The sequence below is a fragment of the Trachemys scripta genome, chromosome 7 (assembly GCF_013100865.1).
Source record: "Trachemys scripta elegans isolate TJP31775 chromosome 7, CAS_Tse_1.0, whole genome shotgun sequence".
Classification (NCBI taxonomy): domain Eukaryota; kingdom Metazoa; phylum Chordata; order Testudines; family Emydidae; genus Trachemys; species Trachemys scripta.
The window spans coordinates 116,076,054-116,101,472 of record NC_048304.1 but is presented as its reverse complement, the minus strand read 5'-3'; the positions used below and the strand labels follow the sequence as shown (position 1 = coordinate 116,101,472).

The 25,419-nt window shown below is 43.4% G+C and overlaps 1 protein-coding gene across 32 annotated transcripts in view; it reads left to right on the top strand.

Annotated features, from left to right (window-relative positions):
• The window catches only part of TCF7L2 (transcription factor 7 like 2), a 201,945-nt gene that overhangs the window by 59,351 nt on the left and 117,175 nt on the right, over positions 1-25,419 (top strand). For all 32 annotated transcript variants that reach the window (XM_034775096.1, XM_034775109.1, XM_034775101.1 and 29 more), the window contains exon 4: positions 19,020-19,121. In XM_034775096.1, coding sequence (XP_034630987.1) covers positions 19,020-19,121 — 102 coding nt within the window. The remainder of the gene's footprint in view (positions 1-19,019; positions 19,122-25,419) is intronic.

Here is a 25,419-nt window from a genome sequence, read left to right as displayed (position 1 = left end):
TGCCCGCGTCAGCTGACCCAGGCTGAGGGCTATACAATTTCAGTATAGATGTTTGGAGTCCGGGCTCTGCGACACTGCAAGGAGGGAGGGGTCTGACAGCCTGGGCTCCAGCCTGAGCTCAAATGTACACTGAAATTTTGAGCCCTGTCAGCCTGAGCCAGTTGACACGGGCTCTGAGACTCTGTGCTGTGGGTTTTTTATCATAGTGTAGACGTTCTCTGCATGAGCGTCCTGGAATGTGGCCTCCGTGTCTCCTCCTGTTTGTGCGTGTGTGGGGAGAACAGAACTTCTTTATGGTGAAATCTTAACTTAGCCAGAACTGGGCCAAGTAAATAAAACAAGACCTCCCCTGAACACCTCGGGCAACCCTTCGGTTTAAGCAATCTCCTTAATCTCCGTGCAGTTTCTAATGCAATTGGGTATGACCTTTTCCTTAAAAAGCATCTCTAAGTGAGCGGTCTTTGCAGGATCTCTCTTGGGTGGTCACAATATACAGGTTGCATTGCAGTTTTTTTGGAAGGGCTTTGTGAAGATTTAAACGCTTTCATTGTGCGTAGTTTTGTTATACTGTGTAGGTTTTCGCTTTCATTTTTAACGTGGCATGAAGGGCTGTGTTATGTAACCATTTTAAAGAAATGCACCATGTGGTATGTGAACTGTATAGTTTAGTTCTCTTCGTAGGCAAGGCTGTACCGGTGCATAATCCAATGTTGTCATTTTTTTAAACAGTCTTAATACTTAGTAGAGTTCTGTTCTTGTGGGGATCTTTGTGTGCTTTATAAACAATTAAACTACAGAACACCCTGATTTGCTAAACTCATTTTATGGCTTGGTAAACTGAGGCACTAGACGAAGCATATTGCTCACAAAGTCAGTAGTGGAGCTGTGCATAGAACCTATGTCTTGATTTCCATGTACTTTTTAATCTGGAAGAAGCCTGTGATCTATTGGCGCATGACATGAGAACACAATGAGCATGTCTACGCTGCAGTTAAAAACCCTGCGGCTGGCCCATGCCAGCTGACTCAGGCTAGCAGGGCTTGGGCGAAGGGGCTACTTAATTGTGGTGTAGGTGTTCAGACTCGGCCTGCAGTCTGGGCTCTAGGACCCTGCAAAGTGGGTCTTTAACTGTTACAAACACTTGCTTCCGGAATACCTGGTTTTTAGGTACTATCATGGGCTGCACTGTTGAAAAGTAATGGTTTTCAGCGTCCCGTCTTCCCCTCTTAACTACAAGTACTGCAGCTCCTAAGTATTAGTCAAAACTTGCATTGCAAAGTGAGGAGTCTACCAATTATATGAAGGGCTGTTGCCCCAGGTAGCATCTCTATTATTGGAACGTCTGTATTTAAGTCAGCATGAACTTGATTTGCTAACTCATTTCCATAAAGCTTGGATACATACCAATATGGTCAAATATCTCTTTCTTCCTTTTATGTTTTCTGGTTATTTTAAGTTGAAGTTGTTTTTCAAATACATGCGACTATTGTGTGTGTGTGTGTGTGTGTGTGTGTGTGTGTGTGTGTGTCATAATAAACATAAAAAGGCTTCACATGTACTTGGTGACCCAAAACCACTGTCCCTTAAATAAAAATAAAAAAGTTCCCTTGTGGGCCAATTAGTTTAAATCTCTGCACTAAATATAGCAATGCAAGCCACATTTAGGCTATTTAAGGACTTTGGAGGCTCAGGGCTGCTCTGATGACTCCTTTGTTTTAACCTTTGGTCCATGGCCTTAGTGTAATAAAATGCAAATCTTGAGACTTTGGATGAGGTGGGTGGCTTAGTGGTTGAGATGTCAGGGGTGGCGGGGAGGGAGGAATGCTGCATGTTTGGGGAGAATGTGTTCTAGGTCCCCGGGGCAATGAGTTGGGTGTTCTCAGCCTGGTTGCTAGAGAAAAAGCATTCTTCATCTTTCCAAAATAAACCTCTTCCAGAACCACAAAAATCTGGCACATGAGGCAAAGTCCCCACAGGACATGAGCTATTGTGGAGGGTAACTGATACCCTGACTGCTTGAAAAAGGTCTATTCCCAGTCAGCATTTTTGATGATTGATTTTTTTTTTCTTCCTTTGGGGGGAAATGTAGGACAACACATATTGCCCTTCAACCTGCAAAGGAAAACCAACTCTTGTGTTTCTAAAGGAGGTGGGGTGTTGTGTGTGTTGTTTTTGTGGTGGTTTTGTTTTTAAATAATATTTCAAAGTAGTATTTTTTTCTCTGACTTATGTTTAGTTAAAACTGAAAGAAATTAACAATACTTTTCACCACTTGTGCTGTTTTGCTTTTAACCAGTTGGGATTACAAAGCTTTGCCTGAGCCTTTTCTAGTTGGTTTTACTTTTGGGTTTGTGTGCACTATAGCACAATCTCTCATTGGGTTGCAAACACAGCAGAGGAGTGCTTGAACCACCCCAAAATGGCATTAAATATTTCTATTATATATATATATATAATATTATGTATAATTCTTTTTTTAAAAATCTAAATTTGGTGCATAATTTACTGCTACCTGGAAACAACTCTTTTAAGTCATGCAACGTGATTCATTAGAATTTTCCAGAAAGTCCATGACTTCAGTGCTTTTATATAGAGAATAACTCACTTCCGGCCATGCCTACTTTTAAAAAAAATATTTCTTGCTTGCTCATTGTAGAAAAACATGCTGAGAAACAATCTACTTGAATCATCTGTAGTAAGGAAAAATATTTTTTAAAAATCTCTTATTTAAGTTCCAGAAAAGTGTCTTGCAGTATTTCTGGAGAAACATTTTGGAGTCACAAAATGGAAACCAAAGAATTATACTTAGTTATATATTGGGTGGGTTGGGAGGTAAGGAGTGGGAAGGAGGGATGGGAGGTGACACTTCTTCTTTGCAAATAATTTTTCTTTTGTCATAATCCCAAGTGGTGCATCTTTCCTTCTACCTAAATATATTATCCCTTTTATGTCCACTGGACATGTGTGGTGATAATGATAATATTGGTTATTTCTTCTATAACTACTGTGACTTATCGGTTGCTTTGTCTTCATACTTTTCTTTTTCACTGACGTTCCTCATCCTTCCCTTGAGTGATAGGTTTGTGTGGTTTTTTTAGCTTGTATATTATGAAGGAATTTGTGGTGATGGAGGGGGAGGGAAGGGTATGGGCTTCCCCTGAGTGATTTGGATTAGACATTTGTAGTCTGCTGTCAAATAACAAGTGTGTGGAGATAGTTAACCATTGTGTGAGGATTTCGGGGGAAGCAAAGCCTTCATCTTTTACTTTTCTAATGGACAATTGAGACATTCAGCTTATGTTTGAAAGGAAAATGGGTGCGAGTGGTCTTGCTGGCCTCATGGGCTAATGCTGTGGAAGGAGCAAATAGAGGGAAGGATTATTGATAGGGGAAACAACTGGTGCTGAATCCTGGGAGGGAATGTTTATTTCCCTGCTCTCTAGGAGGGATTTGGAAAGAGCTGTAATCCAGGGTTAGGAGTAATTTGTTACAGCAAGATGATACTTGAGTGGCAGGAGGATTCTGGCTGAGGCAGCAAGAGTTTTAGTCGGAGGAGTAGTTCCTCTCCTAGAAAGTCATTCTGATAAAAAAAATTGCCCCCACCCCACAAGTTTGTTACTCAACCAGCAAAATTAACCAAGGGGGCTCTTGACCCTTTTTGTATTTTTCTAAGACATTTACGCACAATTCGACTTAAGTCATTACAATGAGGAATATGCACAAGGATGGGAATGCAGTGGAAAGTTTTCCAGTGATGGGTAAAAAAAAAAAAACCCAACACTCTTCCTAACCTCTCCTGTGAGATCAGAATGTTTTTGGTTTCAATATTACCGTGGGGATGTTTTTTGCAAAGTCTTATGATTACATTTTCTATGTTTAAAACTTTTTTCTTTTGGCTTGGTTAAAAAAAAAAAAAAAAAGAAGACAAGTTTCTGACCCTGGGGAAGGAGAGAATTTTGCAAGTTCTTGGTTTTCATGACAGTCTGAAATCCTTGGAGCCGCGTATTCTGAAGTAACCCCTTGTCGCAGTGAAGACCCAATCACACATAGAAACCACAAGGGAGGCGACAGGAAATTCAGTATGAAATTTGCTGGGTTTACTACAGAGTGGCTCCCGGCAGTTCACCCAGAATTGCTACATCAACAGGAATTTTTGTGGTAGTGATACAAGTCATCATGAGTTTCACTTACCCAACAATAGGAGAAAATGAGACTTTTTCAGTAAAAACACCCATAGATAACATTTACCATAACATGCAAACAAAATAACCTCTTCTACAGCACCTTTCATTGAAGGATCCCAAAGAGTTCAATGCAAATATAGAATTAAGATGCACAGTACCACTCTGTGGTATGTAAGTATTTACACCTACATTACAGATAGGAAAATTGAGATGAAACTATAGCTCAAATTCCAAGAGTCCCACTCAGGATTGAAGCCCTATTGTGTGGGCATTGTATAAATCCACATAAAGAAGTAATCCTTGTCCTGGATGTCTTACAGTCACTAATCTCATTGCCTTCAGGTAAAGTTATAGGTGATTAGCATTTCAGAAATTAGACCAAGGGGTTCAAACTGGTCCCTCAAAAATCCAGGCTTCCAAAATCAAGTGGCCAGCTTGGAAAATGTTGGTGTATGTAATTTGCATAAAGCCACACAATGAGTCCTTTGCAGAGGCCGGAGTAGAGCTCAGGAGTTACACCATGGCCATACTGATTAAAGTTATGACATGCCGTGGTTGGAAGCACATTGCAAAGCGAACCTGAAGCAAGAGGTTCCCTATATTGATCAACACCTTCTGCTTCTCCCCCACCAGAGCAGGCAAAACCAAGATTTCCCCACAAATAGGCAACACGTGGGAGAGTAGGTTGGACAAATGCCTATTTTTGGTTATGGTTCCAAGTGGGGGTATTAGGGCTGGAAAATCTAGTCAGGAATAAACTGGTGTACACAAGAACATAAGAACGGCATACTGGGTCAGACCAAAGGTCCATCTAGCCCAGTATCCTGTCTGCCGACAGTGGCCAATGCCAGGTGCCCCAGAGGGAGTGAACCTAACAGGTAATGATCAAGTGATCTCTTTCTGCCATCCAGCTCCATCCTCTGACAAACAGAAGCTAGGGACACCATTCCTTACCCATCCTGGCTGATAGCCATTTATAGACTACTTGTCTGTGTAGACAAAGATTAGTGTTGGTATATAAACATCATGGGAAATAACTCTCCTGCAGCCAAGCCCTCCATAGGCATCCTGATCATTGCAAAGATCTCTTGCTGTGTCTTCATTAGTAGAAACCAAAAGCAGATTCTTTAATGCATGTTTGGATGGTCCACCCTGTGGTGTCAGGAGGCAGATTTGTTCTACAAAATTAAAGCAGAACCACATTAGATTGATCTTCCAGTAGTGGGATTTGAACATGGGTCTAAAAATGGTGGTTGCAGAGCCTGAAATTGGGCTACCTACTTGTAAAAAACTATCAGCTCCTTAACATAGTTTGAAAGTTCTAATAATGTGGTCAGAGCTTCTCCTTCATCAAAGGTAGTTCAGATCATCGATGTGGTCAGTCCCACTAACCTGCCCTCAAGTCTTTCAGCACCCTTTTTTAAATGGGGAGGAAGGAATGTAGATTTTATGAACCATAAAACCAGTTCTCGGTTTTCATGCAAACATTAGTAACAAAACCTCTGTCACTTTTATATTTCTTTCTTTTGGGAGATTGCCAAAGAGTGAGAGAGAAAAATGAATTTTGGGTCTGTGCATTACATTGTTCAATAAATCTCATGTTGATTGTTTTGCTCATTCAAAATATCCTTATCTACAAATAGAGCGAATCTGCTGAAATTTCACTCCTTCCACTCTGTTCTTTCTGTAATGAACACTCCATGCTTCTTTGGAACACATCATGGTGCAGAGAAATTCTTCTAAAATAATATGGATATGACTACATTTTTTTTGGTTTTAAAATAAATAAAAAGCTTGATGTTTTACAGTCACTGAATTTCTTCTGTCCTCCATGATTATTTTATAGCTCACTGATATCCAAAATGCACCACTAAGTTCTACAATATGACCTGTGGCAGGTTTCAAATTAAAAATAAGATTAGTGGAACAAGGTGGGTGAGTTAATATCTTTTATTGGACCAGCTTCTGTTGGTGAGAGAGACAAGAGCTCTGGGTGGCTTGAAAGCTTCTCTCTCACCAGCAGAAGTTGGTCCAATAGAAGATATTACCACACCTACCTTATGTCTCTAATATATTGGGACCGACATGGCTACAATACACTGCATACAAGAAATAAAATTAGTGGCACTCTCCCAAGATCCACACACAAACCAAGCTCTGCTTGTTTGCTAAGCAGAAGAGAGACTGTACAAATCTTCATAATCCAATCGTTCTGCAGTGCCTAGATTCTTTGGTAATAAGGTGCTTTGAAAACATCTGTGGACAGACAGGCAGACTATTTCACAGCATTGGGAATATATGTAGAATTAAACTGCTCTCTAGAGTTGCTCTGAGAGGTTGAATGAACTGCAGAAACTGTTACTGTACTTCCACATCACATGAATGTTATTCCTTTATGATTTTTCTATTAAATTAGTTCTTGCAGGGTCTGGTTGGCCTCACTCTTGTTTCTGGAGGCCAAGTATTTACACCAGAAATCCCACCGTGCTAAGTGACAACCTTGTCGCTCTTTGCAGACAGTGATTGGGCACGCTGAATTACCCATTCACCCAAGACCTTTTGTACACTAGCAAAAATTGGTCCTGTAATCTGCTCACCTACCATGCCCCCCTTCTTCTCTCCATGATGTAACTTCACTGGCACAAATGTTTATTGAAGCTCTACAGTAGACGGAGGGGTCAGCATTTGAGTCTTTTCTACACTAGCGTTACGATCAGTGTTACCATTGTTGGAGCTGTACTTCTGAGTTACAGATCTAGTTCTTGCCACTGTAGACAAGGCCATAGAGGTGACTCTCTAGGTCAGGTTTAAGACACGGTGGCAGTTTGTGCAAGATCCTACCCCTTCACAGGTGCTGCCCATGAAGTATCTCTTCTGTGGACACATTCTGTCTCCATGATTGTTAATTCAGCACCTTCCCTGAGCATTACAGTCACATAATGTTTTAAAATGGTTAATTTTGTTCATGGATGCTTCATTTCAATTATATCAATCATTGTATTATAATAGTGGTTTTCAACCTTTCTTCCATTTGCTGAAAAATTTTGAATGGAGGTGCGGCCCCTTTGGAAATCTTAGACATAGTCTGTGGTCCTCCAGGGGTCCGCGGACTACACATTGAAAACCACTGTTCTGTCGTAACGACAACCTTTCGCGGACTCCCCCAGTCATAGTCTGCGGACCCCCACGTTCAAAACCACTGCTTTATAACAACACCTTTCATTCTAACTTCTGTATGAGCTAATTCTTGGTTTATAGATTCCAACGCCAGAAAGGACCATTGTGATCACCTCGTCTGATCTCCTATACAACATAGGTCATAGAACTTCCCCATAACAGTTCTGGACTAGAGCATATTTAAAAAAATAAAATTAAAATCCAATATCAATTTTAAAAATTGCCAGTGATGGAGAATCCATCATGACCCTTGGTAAATTGTTCCAGTGGTTAATTACTCTCACTGCTAAAAATATATAGCTCATTTTCAGTCTGAAGTTGTCTAGATTTAGCTTCCAGCCATTCAGGTTATACATTTCTCTGTTAGATTTGAGAAGCCCATTATTAAATATTTGTTCCCCACGTGGGTAGTTACACACTGAGCTCCTTGAGTCTATCACTATCAGACTTGTTTTCTAATCCTTTAGTCATTCTCATGGCTCTTCTCTGAACCTTCTCCAATTTACCAACATCCTTCTTGAATATGGACTCCAGAACTGGACACAGTATTTCAGCAGTGGTCACACCAGTGCCAAATACAGAGGTAAAATGACCTCCCTACTCTTGCTCAGGATTCCCCGGTTATGTATCCCAGGATCTCATTAGGATTGTTATTAGCATTTAAAAACAGGCTACTTTGCCACAGAAGCACAGAGTTTTTTCAGGCTGTTTCTGCCCTATGCATTGCAGTGTGAGTATGCCTGTGACTAGATATCATGGGAATCAATAAGATGCAGTGATACCAAGCTGGGGCTACTGGAGTGTGCTTTTTCACAGATGTGTGTAAGAAAAGCTGCGTACAAAGCACTGATATAGCAGAGTGAACACCAGCTGGGAGGTGGTGGTGTTTAGTGGTTATGGCAGGAGAAAGGGAGTCCGGTTTCATTCCTGTCTCTGACACTGGCTCTGTGACTTTGCTCAGGTCACTTTTGCTCAAGTCTGACTTTCGGAGGTGAGGTTGACCCCAATAGGCCCTGCTGGGACTCGGCTCCTCTGCCAATCAGGGCACTTTCGTCTGCCTTATTTCATTCTAAAATAGGAACAGTATTTACCTGTCTCACAAGAGTCTTGGAGGTCTTGGTAAGATCCTTTGATAAGAGTACTTGCTGCACGTGCCCGGTTATTGTTTAATCCTGTTTTCAGGCATCTCTGTTTCAGACCAGACTGAGCTATTTAATGGGTAAGTTTTAATGCTCCAAGTTACAACGGACCCTGGAAGAACTGTATTATCATTTCAATGAAGTTAACACTGGCAAGAAATACTGAAATGGGCAACTTTAGGTCCCCTTCTTTGGGAACTCTTATAGTATTGGAAAGGAAAAAGGAGGAGGGGTAACTTAAACTGAAAAGAGCAGGGAAATTCCGTCCCACAGGTGTTTTTGCTTAGGTGTAGCTTCAGTATCTGTCCCACGATGCACTGCTCTGCTACCACGACACATGACTATTTGGGAATTAAGGACAGAAGTTTTTGCTCTGTGTGTGTGTGTGCGCGTGAGCATGCGTTATTTGTCAGTTCAGCAATATCATTATATTATCTGAACACCTTTTTGTATGTTGAATTGGCCTTGAATTTACATCTTCATTGAATATTGCAGTGCCTTGTTTATCTCAGTACTCCCCCAACCCCCCGATATATTTGCTTTACAAAGGAGATTTTTATAATGCTTTATTTATTCCCGGTTCTACTGTAAAATTTATTCTAGGCTATTTATTATTATGTAATTATTACTCAAGTATCATTATTATTTTAAAATTATTGTATTTTTAAAATGGTTATGATAGTTAGAAGAAGGTTCCTAACTAGAGAAGAAAGATGTGGAGGAGAGAGAAACGTATTTTTGTGTTTGGACTCAATTCTTCATCCCTTGACTGTGGTGGGAATTTTTGGTTTGGAAAGAAGCAGGTCCTTTGGGAAGCAGGATCAGGCCCTTTATTATCAATTGTTATTATTTACTAGATTTCCTATGAATTTTACAGTAAACTGTGTATTTGGTAAAGGTGATTTGTCATAGTATTGTGAGGGGAGGGGCATTTTGGGGGAAACCTAAAATTCTCCATTGATCCCCCATCAATTTAGTTACTTTGTAATAGATTAAAAATTGTCTTATTGGTGCCTGGGTGGAGAGAGAAGAAGAATGGATTAAATATTGGAGCAGAAACTGAATGGGATTTTGCTACTGACTTAAATGGGAGCAGGAATTGGCTGCAAACTTTGCTTCTTGTGCGTAAAGTACCGATCACTTTTTGGCATCTGATTGCATTTCCACATAACACAGTAATTACCTGGCTGAACTCTTTGGCTTTGTTGGTTGTCTTATTTCTTCTTGGTTTTCCTCTGTATGGTCTCCAGAAATGTTGCTGTCACTTTAGTATGGACACTTTTTGGTCCTCACTATCACTATGGGTGTAACACGGACTGAAAGCTGAAAGACTGACAGACCCTGAGTAATGTTGGCAGCTAGATATCAGAGATGGGCCTGAGCTGCAAAGTTTGAATCCAGGGTTGAACTTCCACAAGATTCAGGAGTGTTTGCTGCTGCCCAAGAGAGAGGCTAATGGCAAAGGTTAGATCTGGGTATTTGCATTAGGGATGATTTGACATGGGCTGTGTGTCAAGGTCCATGAAGGACTTTTAGAAAGGAAGGGAAATTGTGTAGGTGGGGATTTGGGCTGGCAGATAGAGTAGGTGACTGTGAGTTAGGGTTTCTGGCTTCTCTAGGATTCCCAATTCCACCCTGGATTCAGTTAGGAACCTTGGACATGTAGAACCTTCGTCTCTGTGTGTTTCAGTTTCTTGGGGAGAATATGTACCAGCCTCTCAGAACCTGAGATGCATAGCCTCGTCTCCTCTAAAAACACATAGTGGGCTTTTTTTGCTCTGGGGCAGCACTCACTAGCGCCTACCAGTGGTGGAAACAGTTCTGGAGCTGTGTGGTAAAAACAGATGCATACATATTCCTCCAGTGGAACTGTACTGCTGCAGAAAAACATATTATCACAGCATTGGATGGGTGCTTTGAGTAATGGTTTCTAATGAACATTCCTAAGTTTGAATATTGGGGGTGAGGGGTGTTGGAAGGCAGTTACCAATAGATACCATATTTCACGTTCCCAAAAGAGGACATTGCTGAGGGGAAGGGAAGGTGGGGGGCAGGGCCACCCTAGGGGGGTGCGGGGCCCGGGACATAGGTGCTGAGTTTCTATCTGCCGAGGGGTGCTCTCCCTGGCTCTGCCCAGGCCCCACCCGCACTCCACTGCTTCCCCCATGGCTCCACCCCTGCCCCGCCTCTTCCCACCCCTGCTCCACCCCGCCTCTTCCCGCCCCACCTCTTCTCCACCCAGTTCTGCCCCCTCCCTGAGCGCGCTGCGCCCTGGCTCCTCTTCCTCCCCTCCCCCGCACCTCCAGACGCTGCGAAATAGCTGATTGGCAGTAGGCGCTGGGAGGGAGGGGAAGGTTGGCGGGGAGGCTCCTCCTTGCCCCTCTCCCCACCTGCCTCCTCATGAAGCGCAGAGCCCCCCAAAGCGTGGTGCTTGGGGCTGTCGCCCTGATTCGCCGTACCCCAGGCACGGCTCTGGTGTTGGGGAAGGTACAGCTCTCCGGCTGCCCAGCTCTGAAGGCAGCGCTGCTACCAGCAGCAGCACAGAAGTAAGGGTGGCAATACTATACCATGCCACCCTTTCTTCTGCACTGTTGCTGGTGGTAGTGCTACCTTCAAAGCTGGGCGGCAGGCTAGCAGCCCCTGCTCTCCTGCTGCCCAGCTCAAAATCACAGACGTTTGTTCAGATTTCAAACATCTGCCCGGACGGAGATTGGAGGACCAAAAAAGAGGTCATGTCTGGGGAAACCTGGACATATAGTAACCAGATAGCATTTTATTTTTCAAAACAAAGTCTTGGAAGAGCAGTCCCATTTAGCAGGTTGTTAATACTGTCACTGGAGACCCTAGGCAGGTGGCTTTGGTTGGGTTCCATGGTATACCAGACCTTCAGAATGCCAGCTGAAGTAGCAAGGTGACTTGTAAAATCTTGCTGCTTATAAGATTCAAGATTTTTCTTTTTTGCACCCCTTTTACAAAAACAAATCTGGGCCGTTTGAGATATTTGCCTTTCCCCTTGTGCTAACAATTTAACAGCCTTTTAAACCGCTTTGATTTCTCTCAAGTACGCTAGCCTCATATGTATTTTAATCTTTGTGCGGAGGCCTGCATCATAAGAATTATTTTGCATAAGTTCTCTTGCTTGAAATGTTATTTTAAAAAAAACCACACTAATGACCCACAATTAGATCATATTATTAAACAGAGAATAAAATACTTATGCCAAGATTGCGTTATTTAAAAAATTTAAGAAGGTGGCAGTGGAGCCTATTTTAACAGTTTGCTTGGAAATAATTTGCACAGGTTTGTTTGAGTTAATTGGCTGGAAAGTTGAGTGTTTGTATAGGCAATTCATAATTTCCACACTGAGGCAGACAAGCAGGAGGGGAGTGTGTATGTGTGTCTAATGTTGTACAGAGAGGGCGAGAGTGTTAATTCTGGACTACTGATGGTGGGAATTTCCCTCCTCTTTGCCCCCCCTCCTAGGAATGCAAAACCACTGTCAGAATGCTGGGAAAGTCAGGCTTGAATTTTTGTAGTCCCCTTGCAAATTAGAGGAACTGCCTGACTCAAATCGGCATTTAGGACTGAAAGAATAGGATTTCCTGCTATTTAGTTGCTCAAGGAAGGAAAGGATTTACCTCCTGGCTGTAATAGGACCTAATTTTCTTCTTTTAATAAGAATAACTGAACGTTGCAGCAGCAGTAAACCTGTGAAAGCAATCAGTCTCTGCCCCCCTTCCACCAAAGTTTGCATGTTCGAGCTGTGTTGTAACTCTTCCTCTGCCAAAAGAATCCTCCCTTCTACAGTTTCCAACCTAATACCTAATGTATTGTGCACGGGTGGTGGTGGGAGCCACGGCAATTACTTGGCATCTCGTTCCATTGTGAAAGAGAGAGTTGCTGAGGGGTGGTTGCTGCTACGTAACTCCATAGGACCGCTTGTTCTCCCCCCTTCCATCCCCCCCGCCCCAACCATCTGGATTCAGTTAGCTCTCTCGGCAGTAGGGCTGAGTCTCATTTCCTCCAACCAGTAATATTATATAGGCAGTGATTCTGTTCTGCCCTAACATAATTGAAAATTATGTGTATTGTAGACTCGTAAAAAGCTGTGGCTCAGGTAACCTGTGGAGATTGGATATGGCACACAATGAAGCTTTTATGCAAAGTAAGAATTATAAGCCACTGCATTAACGTCGTATTATAGGCATAGCCGTTCTTGGACATGGAGTCCTCGAGCCAGGCGTGTCACCTTAAACCAAACGAATATTTCATACATTTATCAACGGGGCTGGCGTTTTAAAGCCAGCCAATTACACTTTTGTGAGCGTCCCGGCATTGAAGCTGTCCGTTCGTTAGCTTGACACGGTGACTTGCTGAGGCCCTTTGTGTTTATCCTTGGGACAGAACATCTTGCCCTTGATGGGGCCGGAATGTAAAACTGGAGGCTTTCCACTGGCTAGAGCTGATAGAAGTTACTTTATGACCATTGCACATCACCGCTGTTTATGAGGGCTGTTTATTTTCCCCTTCGATACGCGTGTAGCTCCCACTGGTGGTAATGGAAGCTGCACGTGTGAGAGTGCATGTGTGCAAAAAATAGAACCTTAAGTTTTGGAGTTTTCTTTTTGGACTCCACTTGAATTCACTTCCAACTGTGTCCAGGAAAAGAGGCGGCTTTGGCTACCTCCTAGACTTTGCAACGTGAGATTTCTTGGCATCTCTTTGTTAGGGGTGGGTTGCAGAAGGGTTTTACTGGGATTTAAACATATAAGAGCAAAGCAGTTGTAAGTTCCTCCTTGGCTCTTTCTTTCACTTAGCCGTTCTACCTGGACATTGTGGCAATCACTGTGAAATTACTGACCCTCTTCTAGAGACTGAAGGTGGAGCAGGAAAAATTGAACCTTTCACATAGGGTTGCCAACTTTCTAATCCCAGAAAACTGAACACACTAGCCCCGCCCCTTCCCCAAGGCCCTCTGCCCTGCCCCTTCCCTGAGGCCCTGCACCCCGCTCACTACATTCCCCCTCCCTTGGTTGCTTGCTCTTCTCCACCCTCACTCACTTTCACTGGGTTGGGGCAGGGAGTTGGGGTGCGGGAGGGAGTGAGGGCTCTAACTGGGGTTTTGGGCTCTGGGGTGCAGCCAGAAATGAGGGGTTCAGGATGCTCCGGGCTGGGGTTGGGGTGCAGGGGGATGAGGGCTCTGTCTGGGGCTGTGGGCTATGCGTTGGGGCCGGGGATGAGGGATTTGGGGTGGGGCTCCAAGCTGGGGTGTGTGGCAGAGGGGTTCAGGATGTGGGCGGGGGCTCTAGGCTGGGGCAGAGGGGTTGGGGCTCAGGGTTGGGATGCAGGCTTACCTCTAGTGGCTCCCAGTCAATGGTGCAGCAGGGTGGGGGCCTGGGGCAGGCTTCCTGCCTCTCCTGGAATTCAGACCACTCTGCATTCTGGAAGTGGACATCAGGTCCGGCTCCTAGGTGGAGGCGTGGCAGGCAGCTCTGCATGTGCTGCTCTCGCCCGCAGACACTGCCCCCGTAGTTGCCATTGGCCACGGTTCCTGGCCAATGGGAGTCCGGACTCGGGGTGGGGACAGTGCACGGAGTCTCGTGGCCCCCCCACCTAGGAGCCGGACCTGTTGGCTCCTGCTGGGGTGCAGCGCGGAGCCAGGACAGGTAGGGCCTACCCTGCCTGAGCTCCGTGGCACCGCTGACCGGACTTTTAACGGCCCGGTCAGCGGTGCTGATAGGAGCCTCCAGGGTCCGGTCAAAAACCGGACACCTAGTCACCCTACTTTCACATGGAGTTTCTTTCTGAGGGAATTTAGTACCAGTAAAAGGTTCTGAACTGTTCACTGGAGACCACAGCCTTTTTTTTAGCCACATAATAGCACGTAGAAAGGGTCTCATATGAACTTCCCCACGCTGCATATTCAGGGCATCTGATGTGCCCTGGGGGAGTGCTGCCTAGTGACAAAAAGATACTCCAGTGTCCAGGCCTGGTCAGTCCTTGACCTACCTATCTGCTAAAACTGCTGACAAAATGAGTTTCTTTGTGGGTTTGTCGCTCGTGTAGCAATATTTTAAATCACTCATAACCATCTGATGGCTGTCTGGTGGTCTAGGAAAAATGCCTCACTCGGATAGCTAGCACTTACTGCCTTTACTGCATGTTAGTAGTGGTAGAACTAACCCCTGCCCTGCAGATGGGTCATTCAGGTCAGATCTGAGGCACATTGAGATGTGCTGTGGGGGCACTTACCTTGTGCTTGTGCCTGTTCTTTGGATATCCAGCAAACTTCAGACTGTAGGGTGATGAAGCAACATCTTTCACCAGCTCTAAACATTTTAAAATGCTGCTGAAAATTTTGGGGAGCTATTACTCATTGTGGACTGTCAATCCACTTATCATTATTTCTTTTAGTGGAGTGGGTTTGTGACCTTCAGTGTAACCCATTATGAAGGAACTGACACACAGGCCTTTAGTGCCTTGTACTTATTTTTTCATAGTCACGTTTATATGGTGATGTAACAATCACCATGTGTACGGTACCTGAGATTTTTCAAGCCTCAGTAATTGATTTGTCCGGTGTTGCCAACATCAGATGTTTAAAATCATGACTCAAACTCCCCCCAAAATAATGAGATTGGTCTTTAAAAAAAATCCTAAAATGATCTCCCCCCCCCCCCCCCCCTTTTTTTTTTTTTAATGATACCTTTTTAGGTTCTTTTCATTTGCCTTCTGCTTTTTGAATCTCTAGTCTACGGCACTCTCAGGGCACATTTTCAAGCTTTTGTCCAAAACCAGGATGGGTAAATTCTTACTCTTAAAATAACAATAACAATCATTAAAGCTGAGATTTTCTCCTAATCACTTGTCTCCGAGAGCTGGGCCTTCACCTAAACTTCAAACATTGGGAAACTTGTGATTAAAATTGTGATCATTGCTTCTTTGAAATAATTATAGGTGTTTTTTTACAAATTCTGGAAGATTCTACTCCAGTTTGCCAAAATCCCAAATGTGAAGATTAATAAAAACAATTTTTTCTTGGAACTTGAAGAACCGAAAGGGGCACAAACCACGTGTTTATTTCTTTGAATTCCAAAGCTTGAAAATATGAGACTCTCCAAGGGTATATCTACACTGTAGTAAAAAACCTGTAGCACTGAGTCTCTGAGGCTGGAGCCCAGGCTTCGAGACCCTATCTGCTCGCAGGGTCTCAGAGCCTGGGCTTCAGCCTGAACCTGAACATCTGCACTGTTGTTTTTAGCCCTGCATCTTGAGGCCGGGGAGGGATAGCTCAGTGGTTTGAGCATTGGCCTGCTAAACTCAGGGTTGTGAGTTCAATCCTTGAGGGGGCCATTTAGGGATCTGGGGCAAAAATCTGTCTGGGGCTTGGTCCTGCTTTGAGCAGAGGGCTGGACTAGATGACCTCCTGAGATCCCTTCCAATGCTGATATTCTGTGATTCGGGCCAGGCCTTGTATTGCAGTGTAGACATACCTGAAATGATAGTGCATCTCTTGTTGACGATGTCTCTTTGGTCCCCTCAGTGCATACAGCCTTGCGCCTACCAGGCCTTTCACACTAGTAAATGTTGTGTGCACATAAATGAAGGCATTAGTATCCTGCTAAATGCATGGAAGCAAATAGATGCAGACACTGGATATAACGGGTCCAGCACAGAAATAGGAATAGACGTAACCTTAGGGTTACCATATCTCTTAAATAAAAAAAGAGGACCCACCACAGGCCCTGGCCCCGCCCATTTCCCCACCCCAGCCCCGCCCTAACTCCGCCCCCTCCTCCCTCCCACTCCCAGCCATGCGGAAAGGGCTGCCCGGCGCTTCCCCAGTGCAGCTGGAGCCTGGGAGGGGAAGCGCCCAGCCGGGGGAGCAGGGTCTGGAGGCTGCCCGGCAAACCGTGAAGCCGGTAGCGCTTGGGCTTCGGGCAGCCCCCTTGCCTCCGGATCCTGCGCCCCCGGCCGGGCACTTCCCCTCCCGGGCTCCGGCGGCGCAGGGTCCGGAGGTATGGGGGCTGCCAAAGCCCGTAGTGCTCGGCTCTTCAACAGAGCCGAAGAGTTGGGGAGGAGCAGAGCCGCCACGGCCGGAGGCTCTGCTCCTCCTCTGACTCTTCGGCTCTGTTTAAGAGCCGAGCTGCCCCAGCGCTACCGGCTTCGGGTAGCCCCCATGCCTCCGGACCCTGCGCCGCCGGAGCCCGGGAGGGGAAGTGCCCGGCTGGCGGCTGGGGTCTGGAGGCAAGGGGGCTGCCTGAAGCCCATAGCGCTCGGGCAGCTCGGCTCTTAAACAGAGCCGAAGAGTTCCGCCATTTTCCCAGATATGTTCGGCTTTTTGGCAATTCCCCCCAGACGGGGGTTTGAGTGCCGAAAAGCTGGACATGTCCGGGAAAAAGAGGATGTATGGTAACCCTACGTAACCCGTTAGATCAATGAAGGTTCAGTGCAGGAAAGTCCCACTATAGTGTGTCCTCCAGAACTTTGTTCTGTTTGTTTTTAAATGTCACAAGCAATGTGGCTTTCACCATGTCCCTTGAGAAAACTATTCCACAGCCTGATCCATCCATCTGGCTGCAGATCTCAGAGAACTGCAGGTATACTTCTTCTACTAGTTTGTTGGGGCCAATTTCTGCTCTCTCTCACCGGTGCATGTCAGTGATTCTAGTGACTTTAATGGGAAGACGTGCATGCCCTAGTGCAGAACTTGAAGTCCATATCTGTTCCCAGTGAAGTCCGTGCCAAAACTTCATTGCTTCTTGAAGTGTGGTTCAATTCTGAAAAGTGACTAAGTAAAAATAGCACATTCTTACTTAGCACATCTGCTCTTCTGGTAACTTCAGTGACCCACAGAATCAAGGCAGATGACAGAGTGAGCTGTATTCTATTTCTTCTTGTGTATCATCAGCTAGGTTATTTAAGTTTCACTTATAAGGCCAATCAGTTACACCTATGCAAACCTATTGAAGGAAGTTAGGTTGCAGAGGTGTCATGGAAGGCTATTAGAGAGAAGAGGTGAGTGAAGTAATATCTTTTATTGGACCAACATCTGTTGGTGAGAGAGACAAGCTTTTGAGCTACACAGAGCTGCTCTTCTGGTCTGGGAAAGGTGCTCAGAGTGTCACAGATAAATACAAGATCGAATAGATAATTCAGCATAAGTAGTTAGCACATATACTAAGGGACCATTCAAGGTGAAGTGGCCTGTTAACAACACTGTAAATCATAGGACAGAAAAGGTGGGCTAGTGGGTTACAGATATAATAAGCCATAAATCCAGTGTCTTTATTAAAACCACATATTTTAGTGTCTAGCAAAATTATGAATTTGCGCTCCTAGGCTTGTCTTTTAAAAGCATTGTGCAGGTTTTCGATGGGGATTGATAGGTCAGATACAGAGTGATCGCTTTGTGAAAAGTCTTCACCCACAGGAGATGTGGTGGTTTTGTCTTTTATCATTTTCCTTTGTGAGTTCAGTCGAGAGCATAGTGATTGTCTGATTTCAACCACTTAGTTGCTATTGGGGCATTCTGTGCACTGGGTGAGGTACACCACATGTTGTGATAGGCGGGTGTAGGAACCATGGATTTTGAAAGGTGTGTTGTGGAGGGTGTTGATCATTGCAGCAGTGGAAATATGTCTACAGATGTTTGCATCGGTTGTTTTGGCAGGGTCTGGTGCTGCTTTGTGTTGGTGTGGTGCTTGCTTCTGATGATGAGCTTGGAGAAGTTGGGGGGGTTGTTTGAAGGCCAGAAGAAGGGGTTCAGAAAAGATTTCTTTTAGATGGGGCCCCCATCAAGTATTGGGTTGTAGTTGTTTGATACCCAAGAAAGAAATAACCCATTTTGACTTACAGACCTCCTGGTCGAGTTTGCAAAGGTAGCACAAAATAAACTTGTAAACTGAGAACATTTGATCTGGAAGCCACGGAGAGAAAATAAACATGGCACCTCACAGCGGTGAACACAGAGTTGCCTTTCAGAGTAGAACTGCATGGTGAGGTTTGTATGGTGCTTTGAAGACACAAAGAGCTATAGAAGTTGATTATTACTATTACTGGCATTTGCTGAATAAATCCTTACTGTGAGATGATAATATGCTGGGATTCAGGAGTTGTTTGTTTATTTATTTATTTTAAGACTTGACTGTCCACCCTTCTTCCCTTCCCCCTGCCCCTCTCAGTTTCTCAGCTCTTTTATTTCTGTGTGTGTTTTTTCCTCTTCCAGATCTGATTTGTTAATAAACTCATTCGCGATAACATTGTCTTTGCAATTTGCTTTATTTCCTTATTCTGCTGTTTGAAAATGCTGATGTATGAAAATGTTAAGTGCTCTGCACCAGTTTTGTTTCACATAACCATACAAAGGTACCTGCCGTCTCTTTGTTTTTCGTTTCAGATCCTTGCGTATGTTTTAAGTTGTATCCTTTTGCCCACGTTAGCTAGGATTTGTTGGTTTATTTTGTCTTTCTTTTCTGAACTCATTTTTCTTTTCCCATTTTTGTTTCCTCCCATCCAGTATCTCCAGATGAAATGGCCACTGCTTGATGTTCAGGCAGGGAGCCTTCAGAGTAGACAAGCCCTCAAGGATGCTAGGTCTCCATCTCCAGCACACATCGTTGTAAGTAAACTCAGAAGACATTCTTCCTTTGTTGGGGAAAAAAAAAAAAAAGACATTTGACATTAACAGCATTTGCTTGTCATCCTTTTTCTTTTACTCGACACACAAAAAAGAGCAAGCCAAACCCAGGTTAAAGGGTGGGGAATGAGTTTTTTGTTGCTGGGCAGCGCTTCAAAATATTATCTAGGGCGTAGAAGTTCTTGATTTTTGGAAAAGTGAAGAAGCTAAGTGCCCCTGAAATTTACACTCGCCAAAACTATTTTGATTTTATATAAGTCCAATCCAGTTGATTTACAATTCTGACTTTCCAGCTGTTGAAATGAACACAGGGTTTTGGGAGAATATTAAAAAATAAACCACCTCCGAGAAGCATTGTGAATTCTGGGTCTGATATGTAATCCTCACTCAGACAAATCTTGTGTGGGAGTTAGTCAGGCAGAACCTTATCCGAATAACGACTTGTTAGGATCAAGCTAAAAATATTTTAAAACAAACAACAACAAAAATCTTTTGGTTTCTGGTGCCTCTTCCCTTAGTATAAACACTGAATGTCAGCAAATAGTATGTTTACAATTCATCTCAAGAAAAATCCAGTTCCATTATTGAATTCTGCTATTGGAGTCAAATTGCTTCCCATATAGTAAAAGTGATGGTAAAGTTACAGTGTTAAAGCCGCATGTGAGTATGTGTTTAAACAATGTCCAAAAAGTTTTAAAAAGAAACGACTTGTTATTTGTATACTGTACCATGCATCTACGACTGCCCAAACTCATTCACATTCACCTATAGCTGCTTTTTATGCAATTTTTAGCTAATGAGCCCATCGGTTCTGAATGTTGAGCTGATAAATTAACCTCTTGAGAAGATGGCTCACGGCTTGTTAGAATATTTCTTTCAATATATTTTATCATCAGATCTCATGTTTTTAACTTTATTTTTTTATAATTAATGGATACGAAGGTGAAATTATGCAAAAAAGAAACTGCTCATGTATTTTTGATATAGGATCTAAAGCTGATATAGTTGAGAGATTACATCAGACACTTGAAAGATATTAATTTACTTTAAAAAAAAATGAAAATAATTTAGGAATTTCTGTTTTTAAAAATATTTGTGTCTCCTCAACCTGAAAAGTCCCAGACCTTTTGTCTTAAATAGTTTTGATAAAATGTTTTAGTAGCTCTTTGAATTAATAGTTTTAAAATCCGACCTGAATAAGGCAAAGCGAAATGTAGACGGTTTTGATATTTAAATGGTCAATGCCAAATGTTGGTGGTTCACTTTTTAAAAGATTTTATTTTTCCTTCCTGTTGTTTTGTGTTATTGCTATATTACGAGCTCAAAGACAGACGTTTACTTTGCTAGCTCTTTTATCTGGTCTACAAACAAAATTCCTAGCCTTCTTCCCGCCTCCCTCCCGCCAGTCTATCACCTATTTTCTAATGGTGAATAAGCCAACAAGAATCTGTCTTTTACTTCCTTGTTTGTCAATCTCATCACCAATGGGATCATCAGAGATGAAAACATTCCTCTGGGAACTGAGCTTGATAACTCATGTGCCCTCTGCTGGCTGGCTGGTTGTCATCCTTTGCCACAGCAAAACAAACTACAGGGCAACATGCACATCGCTAGTCTTTCATTTTAAATTTTGCTGTGACAGACTTGTTTATCAGAGGAGGAAAGAAAGATTTTAATAGATTCTGGTGGATGATTTTTGCTATTGGATTATAAGCGTTTTGAAGGTAGGTCAAGTATTGCTTGTAAATAAGTTGTCACCTATTTTTATATATGATTGCAATTTAAATGCTGAATCTAAAAATGCAGATGAAGATGGGAGGTGTAATTGAATTTCAGGTTTCACTGTTAGAAGAATGGGCTCTGCCCTTTATAAATAATAATTTTCCTCCCTTCAGACACAGTGTGCCCCTTTCGGGAGAGCTCACAAGTGACTTGCTAGCGTCTCCCTTCCTGCAGCACCCCTGCCCATTTAAATGCTGCTCCACCATATGAGTTGACACTCCCTCAAATTTTTTTTTATAGATTCTAAATTCTCTTACCCATTTTGGAAACCTTTTTCAGGAAGCCTGAGGTGGAATCTTCTGTGGATTGTGACTATTTATGGGTCTCTTTAAGAGCTGTTTCACTCTGCGATTCAATAAAAAGTGTACTTACCATAGCAACCACTTAGGCTGTGAGGAACATATACTACTTCTGAGATGGAGACCACCTTCCAAAAGAGCCACAGCTGGCATTTGTAATGTGATCTTTTGTGTTACTTACAATGTTCTGGGGGAAAGAGGTGGCGGGGGGGAAGAAATGTGTTTTGATGGAACAAAGTTTGTGCAAGGTTTAATGTTGTTCGTTTTTAAACGCCCCCTCCACCCCCACTCCAGAAGAAAGCTCTGCCTTGTTACGTAAAAATGCTGTTTCCCTTCCCATGTCCGTCCCCCTCCTCTGCACTTTCCTTCCTCACTCCAATTCCTGGTCATGCCAATAGATAAAGAACAGAGCTTTTTGTAAATGAAGGCCTTGTGGCTGGTGACATACCAGGGGAGGTGGTGATGGCAGAAAGAGGGCTAAGTAGATGCAGATGCCAACTGGACTGGGATGTGTCAGTTTTCTTCAGTGCCACCATTTGTTGATGCTGTTGATGTACAGCACACCAGGGAGTGTTGCTAGTTTCTCTAATAACGATCTGCACTGAGTGGTGCTATGAAAATGTGATTAGTCTTTATATGGAAAATAAGAGATATTTACCTCTCTCTGTGTGTGTGCGCGCACACGCAAAATAGATATGTATATAAACAGTTCCTCCCCCCCCCCATACTTCTGTCTTGTACGCATGCCATGTACTTGTGCTGATTTTTCTCTTGAAATCCTTTGTGCTGCCTCAAAGATCTGTAATGAAAGGACTGACACCTGCAAATTGCTTCTTATGTTTCATGTATTTCTGAAATCAAGATTTGGGGCTAATCTTATGGCTGGATTACAAAGGGAGGAAAGGACTGTTTTTAAGAATACTTTCTTATGGCCACAAGTCACACAACTCCTACTTAGGCTTACGTGCTTTTCACCCTGCTTAGGTGAAATGCCCATTGGCTTCAGTGGGAGTTTTGCTTAAGGACTGCAGAATAGGGCTGCATTCTAATGATTACCATGGCGGTACTTACTTGTCTTCTGTCCTCTTTTTCAGGTTAGTTTAAGAACATGAAGTTAAGGCTACAAAAATTGAAGCAAAAGACCAGCATGAATAATTTGGTTGGATTACCTCCAACGCTGAGGGCTGGATTAATACTGCTTTTCATGGTGCTTGAGGGGGGTCTCCAAAACCTCTGAGAATGTCAGCTAGAAAGGGGTTCTCGGGACAAATTTTTTGGTGGCCTCAGAGTGCGTCCACCAATGCCTGCTGGTGGCCGCTCTCACACTTTTCCCTAAAATACTTAATGAGCTTTAGGAAAAACAAATAATTATGCGCATATACACGTCCAAATCATTGTAATTTGTTTATGATTAGCTAGTAAGTTTGTTGTGAAAAGTGATATTAGCAAACATGCAAGTATCACTTTTCACAGCAGATTGACTCAGCCCTGTCAAGCCAGGGGACAAATTAAGCCCCTTGATGGGGGAGGCAGCGGGGGCCAGGGGCAATGGGGGTTGGTGGGTGGGGGGCTGGGGGAGGGAGTAGGGGGCTGGAGCCTAAAGCCCCGCGGCCAGAGCCTAAAGTTCCACAGCTAGAGCCTGTAGCCCCTCAGCCAGAACCTGCCACTCCACCACCCCAGAGCTGAGGCCGAAACGCTGAGCCCCACTGCCCTGGGAAGGTGGGAAATAACACTAGCTACTTTCTCCTTCAGCGTTGTACCCCAGGTGTCTACAGAGGGGGGGCAGAGCCCAACCCCTGCTGGTGGTCCTAGCAATCAACACCAAGGCAGTGCATCCAGGAGCAACAGGAAGGGGGAAGGGCCACTATTTTGCCACCCATCCCCGCCCCATCACTGCCCAGAAGGCTATGGCCACAAGAACAGCCCTGGTGGCCACATGCGAGAAATGCTGAGCTAGACACTCTCTTAATGTGTGTAGTAGGCTTTAGAAGGTACAGCAAGAGGATCCATTGAAAATCAGTGCATTTATTTGCATTTCAGTGCCTCAGTTGTCTAATAAGGCTTTGCATCTTGTTTTGGTCCAGCTGCATTTCTGTGTCCAGAGGTGAAAAGAAAACTGGGGGTAGCAGCGGCGGGGAGTTCTTTTAAGAATACGCTATTAAGGCCGGCAGGCCAAAAGTTTGAATTCAGCCTACAAATAACATTTTTGGTTTTGGGGTACAATACTGGGCTTTTGTTTTGTTTTATCCCCTTGGAAACATTCAGTCTCCCAAGAACAAAGGTTTCAAGAACTATCAAATCCAGCTGGGCAGTTTGGATGATCCCCAACTTACAGGGGGTGTTTGTTGTCCTGGAATCATGTGTGTCCATGATGCTCTGTCCCTGTGTGCCCTCAGGGTGGGGTAATTGACAAAACTGCCACTGTCCAGAAGTAGGATTCTTGTCTATGTATATGACCATGCGCAGCTTGTTAAGATGCAATAGAGCAGGCAAGTGGAGTGGAGACAAGGATTGCTCACAGGTCTTGTAGGGAGGAACTAAATGATCTGAACTTTAGGCCTTCTATGTCCTGAAGAATTCCCTCTATATGGTATTTTAATCAATTTTTTAAAAATTATATTTCCCTTCTTTCATTAATATTGTCAGTGGTGTAGTTCTCATTCGCTGTTTTCTGAGTCCGTATTCTGACTAATCTATAACTACTGCAGATGATAGGGTAACATTGTGGGTTAGGGGCCTTTGACTGGATACTACCTCTGGTATCTTAGTTATACAAAAACTTACATTTAGCCAGCTTTGTACCAGGCAAAAACATGCTGTACCAAAAACGGTGTTTTGGTATAGTGTGTATCTTATAAAACGGTAAAAGTCTTCAAAAATTCCCATGTTTTCTTCTGCAGGGTACACTTTTGAAGTCAATGTGAATTTTACCTTGGGGGTGGTACTATTTGGTCTGGCTTTTCTATTGTGTAATGAGCACATCCATGGAGTAGTCTGAATCCCCAAGAACAAAGAACCACAATACTGTAGTATCTATCTGTCTGTCTTTCTATCTATCTGAAATTTGGCTTAAGGAGGGGAAAATAGTGTTTTGAAAATGTAATATGACAAGTGACACTTAAGGCATCTGAAATTCTTTCTGTTCTCCGTGTTTTAATCATGCACTGAGAACAGCCATTATTTGGAACTTGGTCATTTTTGAGGGAATTAAACCGTTTACCATATTATTTGGAGTAGGAGCCATAGGAGAAAAGCAAATAAATACAATAAAATCTTTTGTTTCTTGATGCAGTTTCCATTTGCAAACGCCTCTTTCTTTTTTTCTTTTCTTTTTTTAAGGGACTGTGAGTTTGTCTTAAGTTAGATTTTAAAACTCAAGCACCTACAGGCACCCCCAAAATATTCATGTCCAAACAAACCGTAGAGAGGACAAATGTGTCACCATTTTGCATGCACAGGTATGTATCTTTGCACATGTAGCTATTTGTGAGCAAAACATTTTGCAATCCTAGCTTAGTGTGTGTGTGGGCCAGAAATCCCCAGCTATGGGTTTTAAAGCTCCCTGATTTATTTGTTTTTAATATTTTGCGTAATAGTTTGTTGCAGAGTAGCTGCGTTTCCTCTGCCATAACCTCCAAGATTTTTGGATTTGAGGCAGCAGGTGTGCACATGATGGGACTTTTCCTTCAAAGTGATCTTGGTACACAGGCTGCATGTTGAAATTGACCAGAATCCTGTTGCAATTGAGGGAAGGATTTGTGTGTGTTTCATTTTATTGCTTGTTGACAAGAATGGCGCAGTTGGGTGTAGGCAGGGAGGGGAGAATACGTTTTGTGTGTTAACAGGGGTTGCCTGTATTCCAAGGTACAGTTTGGTGTTCAGGCCAAGCATGCAATCTTTTTCAATGGTGCTGCAGTTCTCTTAAGACCTTATACAAACTATTATTTAGAAAGCTTTAGTGAATCTCTTGCTATTCGCTTTTCACCCCTTTTGTCTAACTGCCCTGGCAATTATGAAATACACAAAATGATGCTTAAGTACATGACTCAAATGTGTGCAAAATCGCTGGACCTGGAATATTCATAGTTGACTGAGATCTAGCCGCAAAACTGACTGTACTCTGTGGGAACAGTGTGGCTAAATCATTCACTGCTAATTCCTTTGATTTTTAGAGGGGAGGCGTTGTGTTAAATCACTGT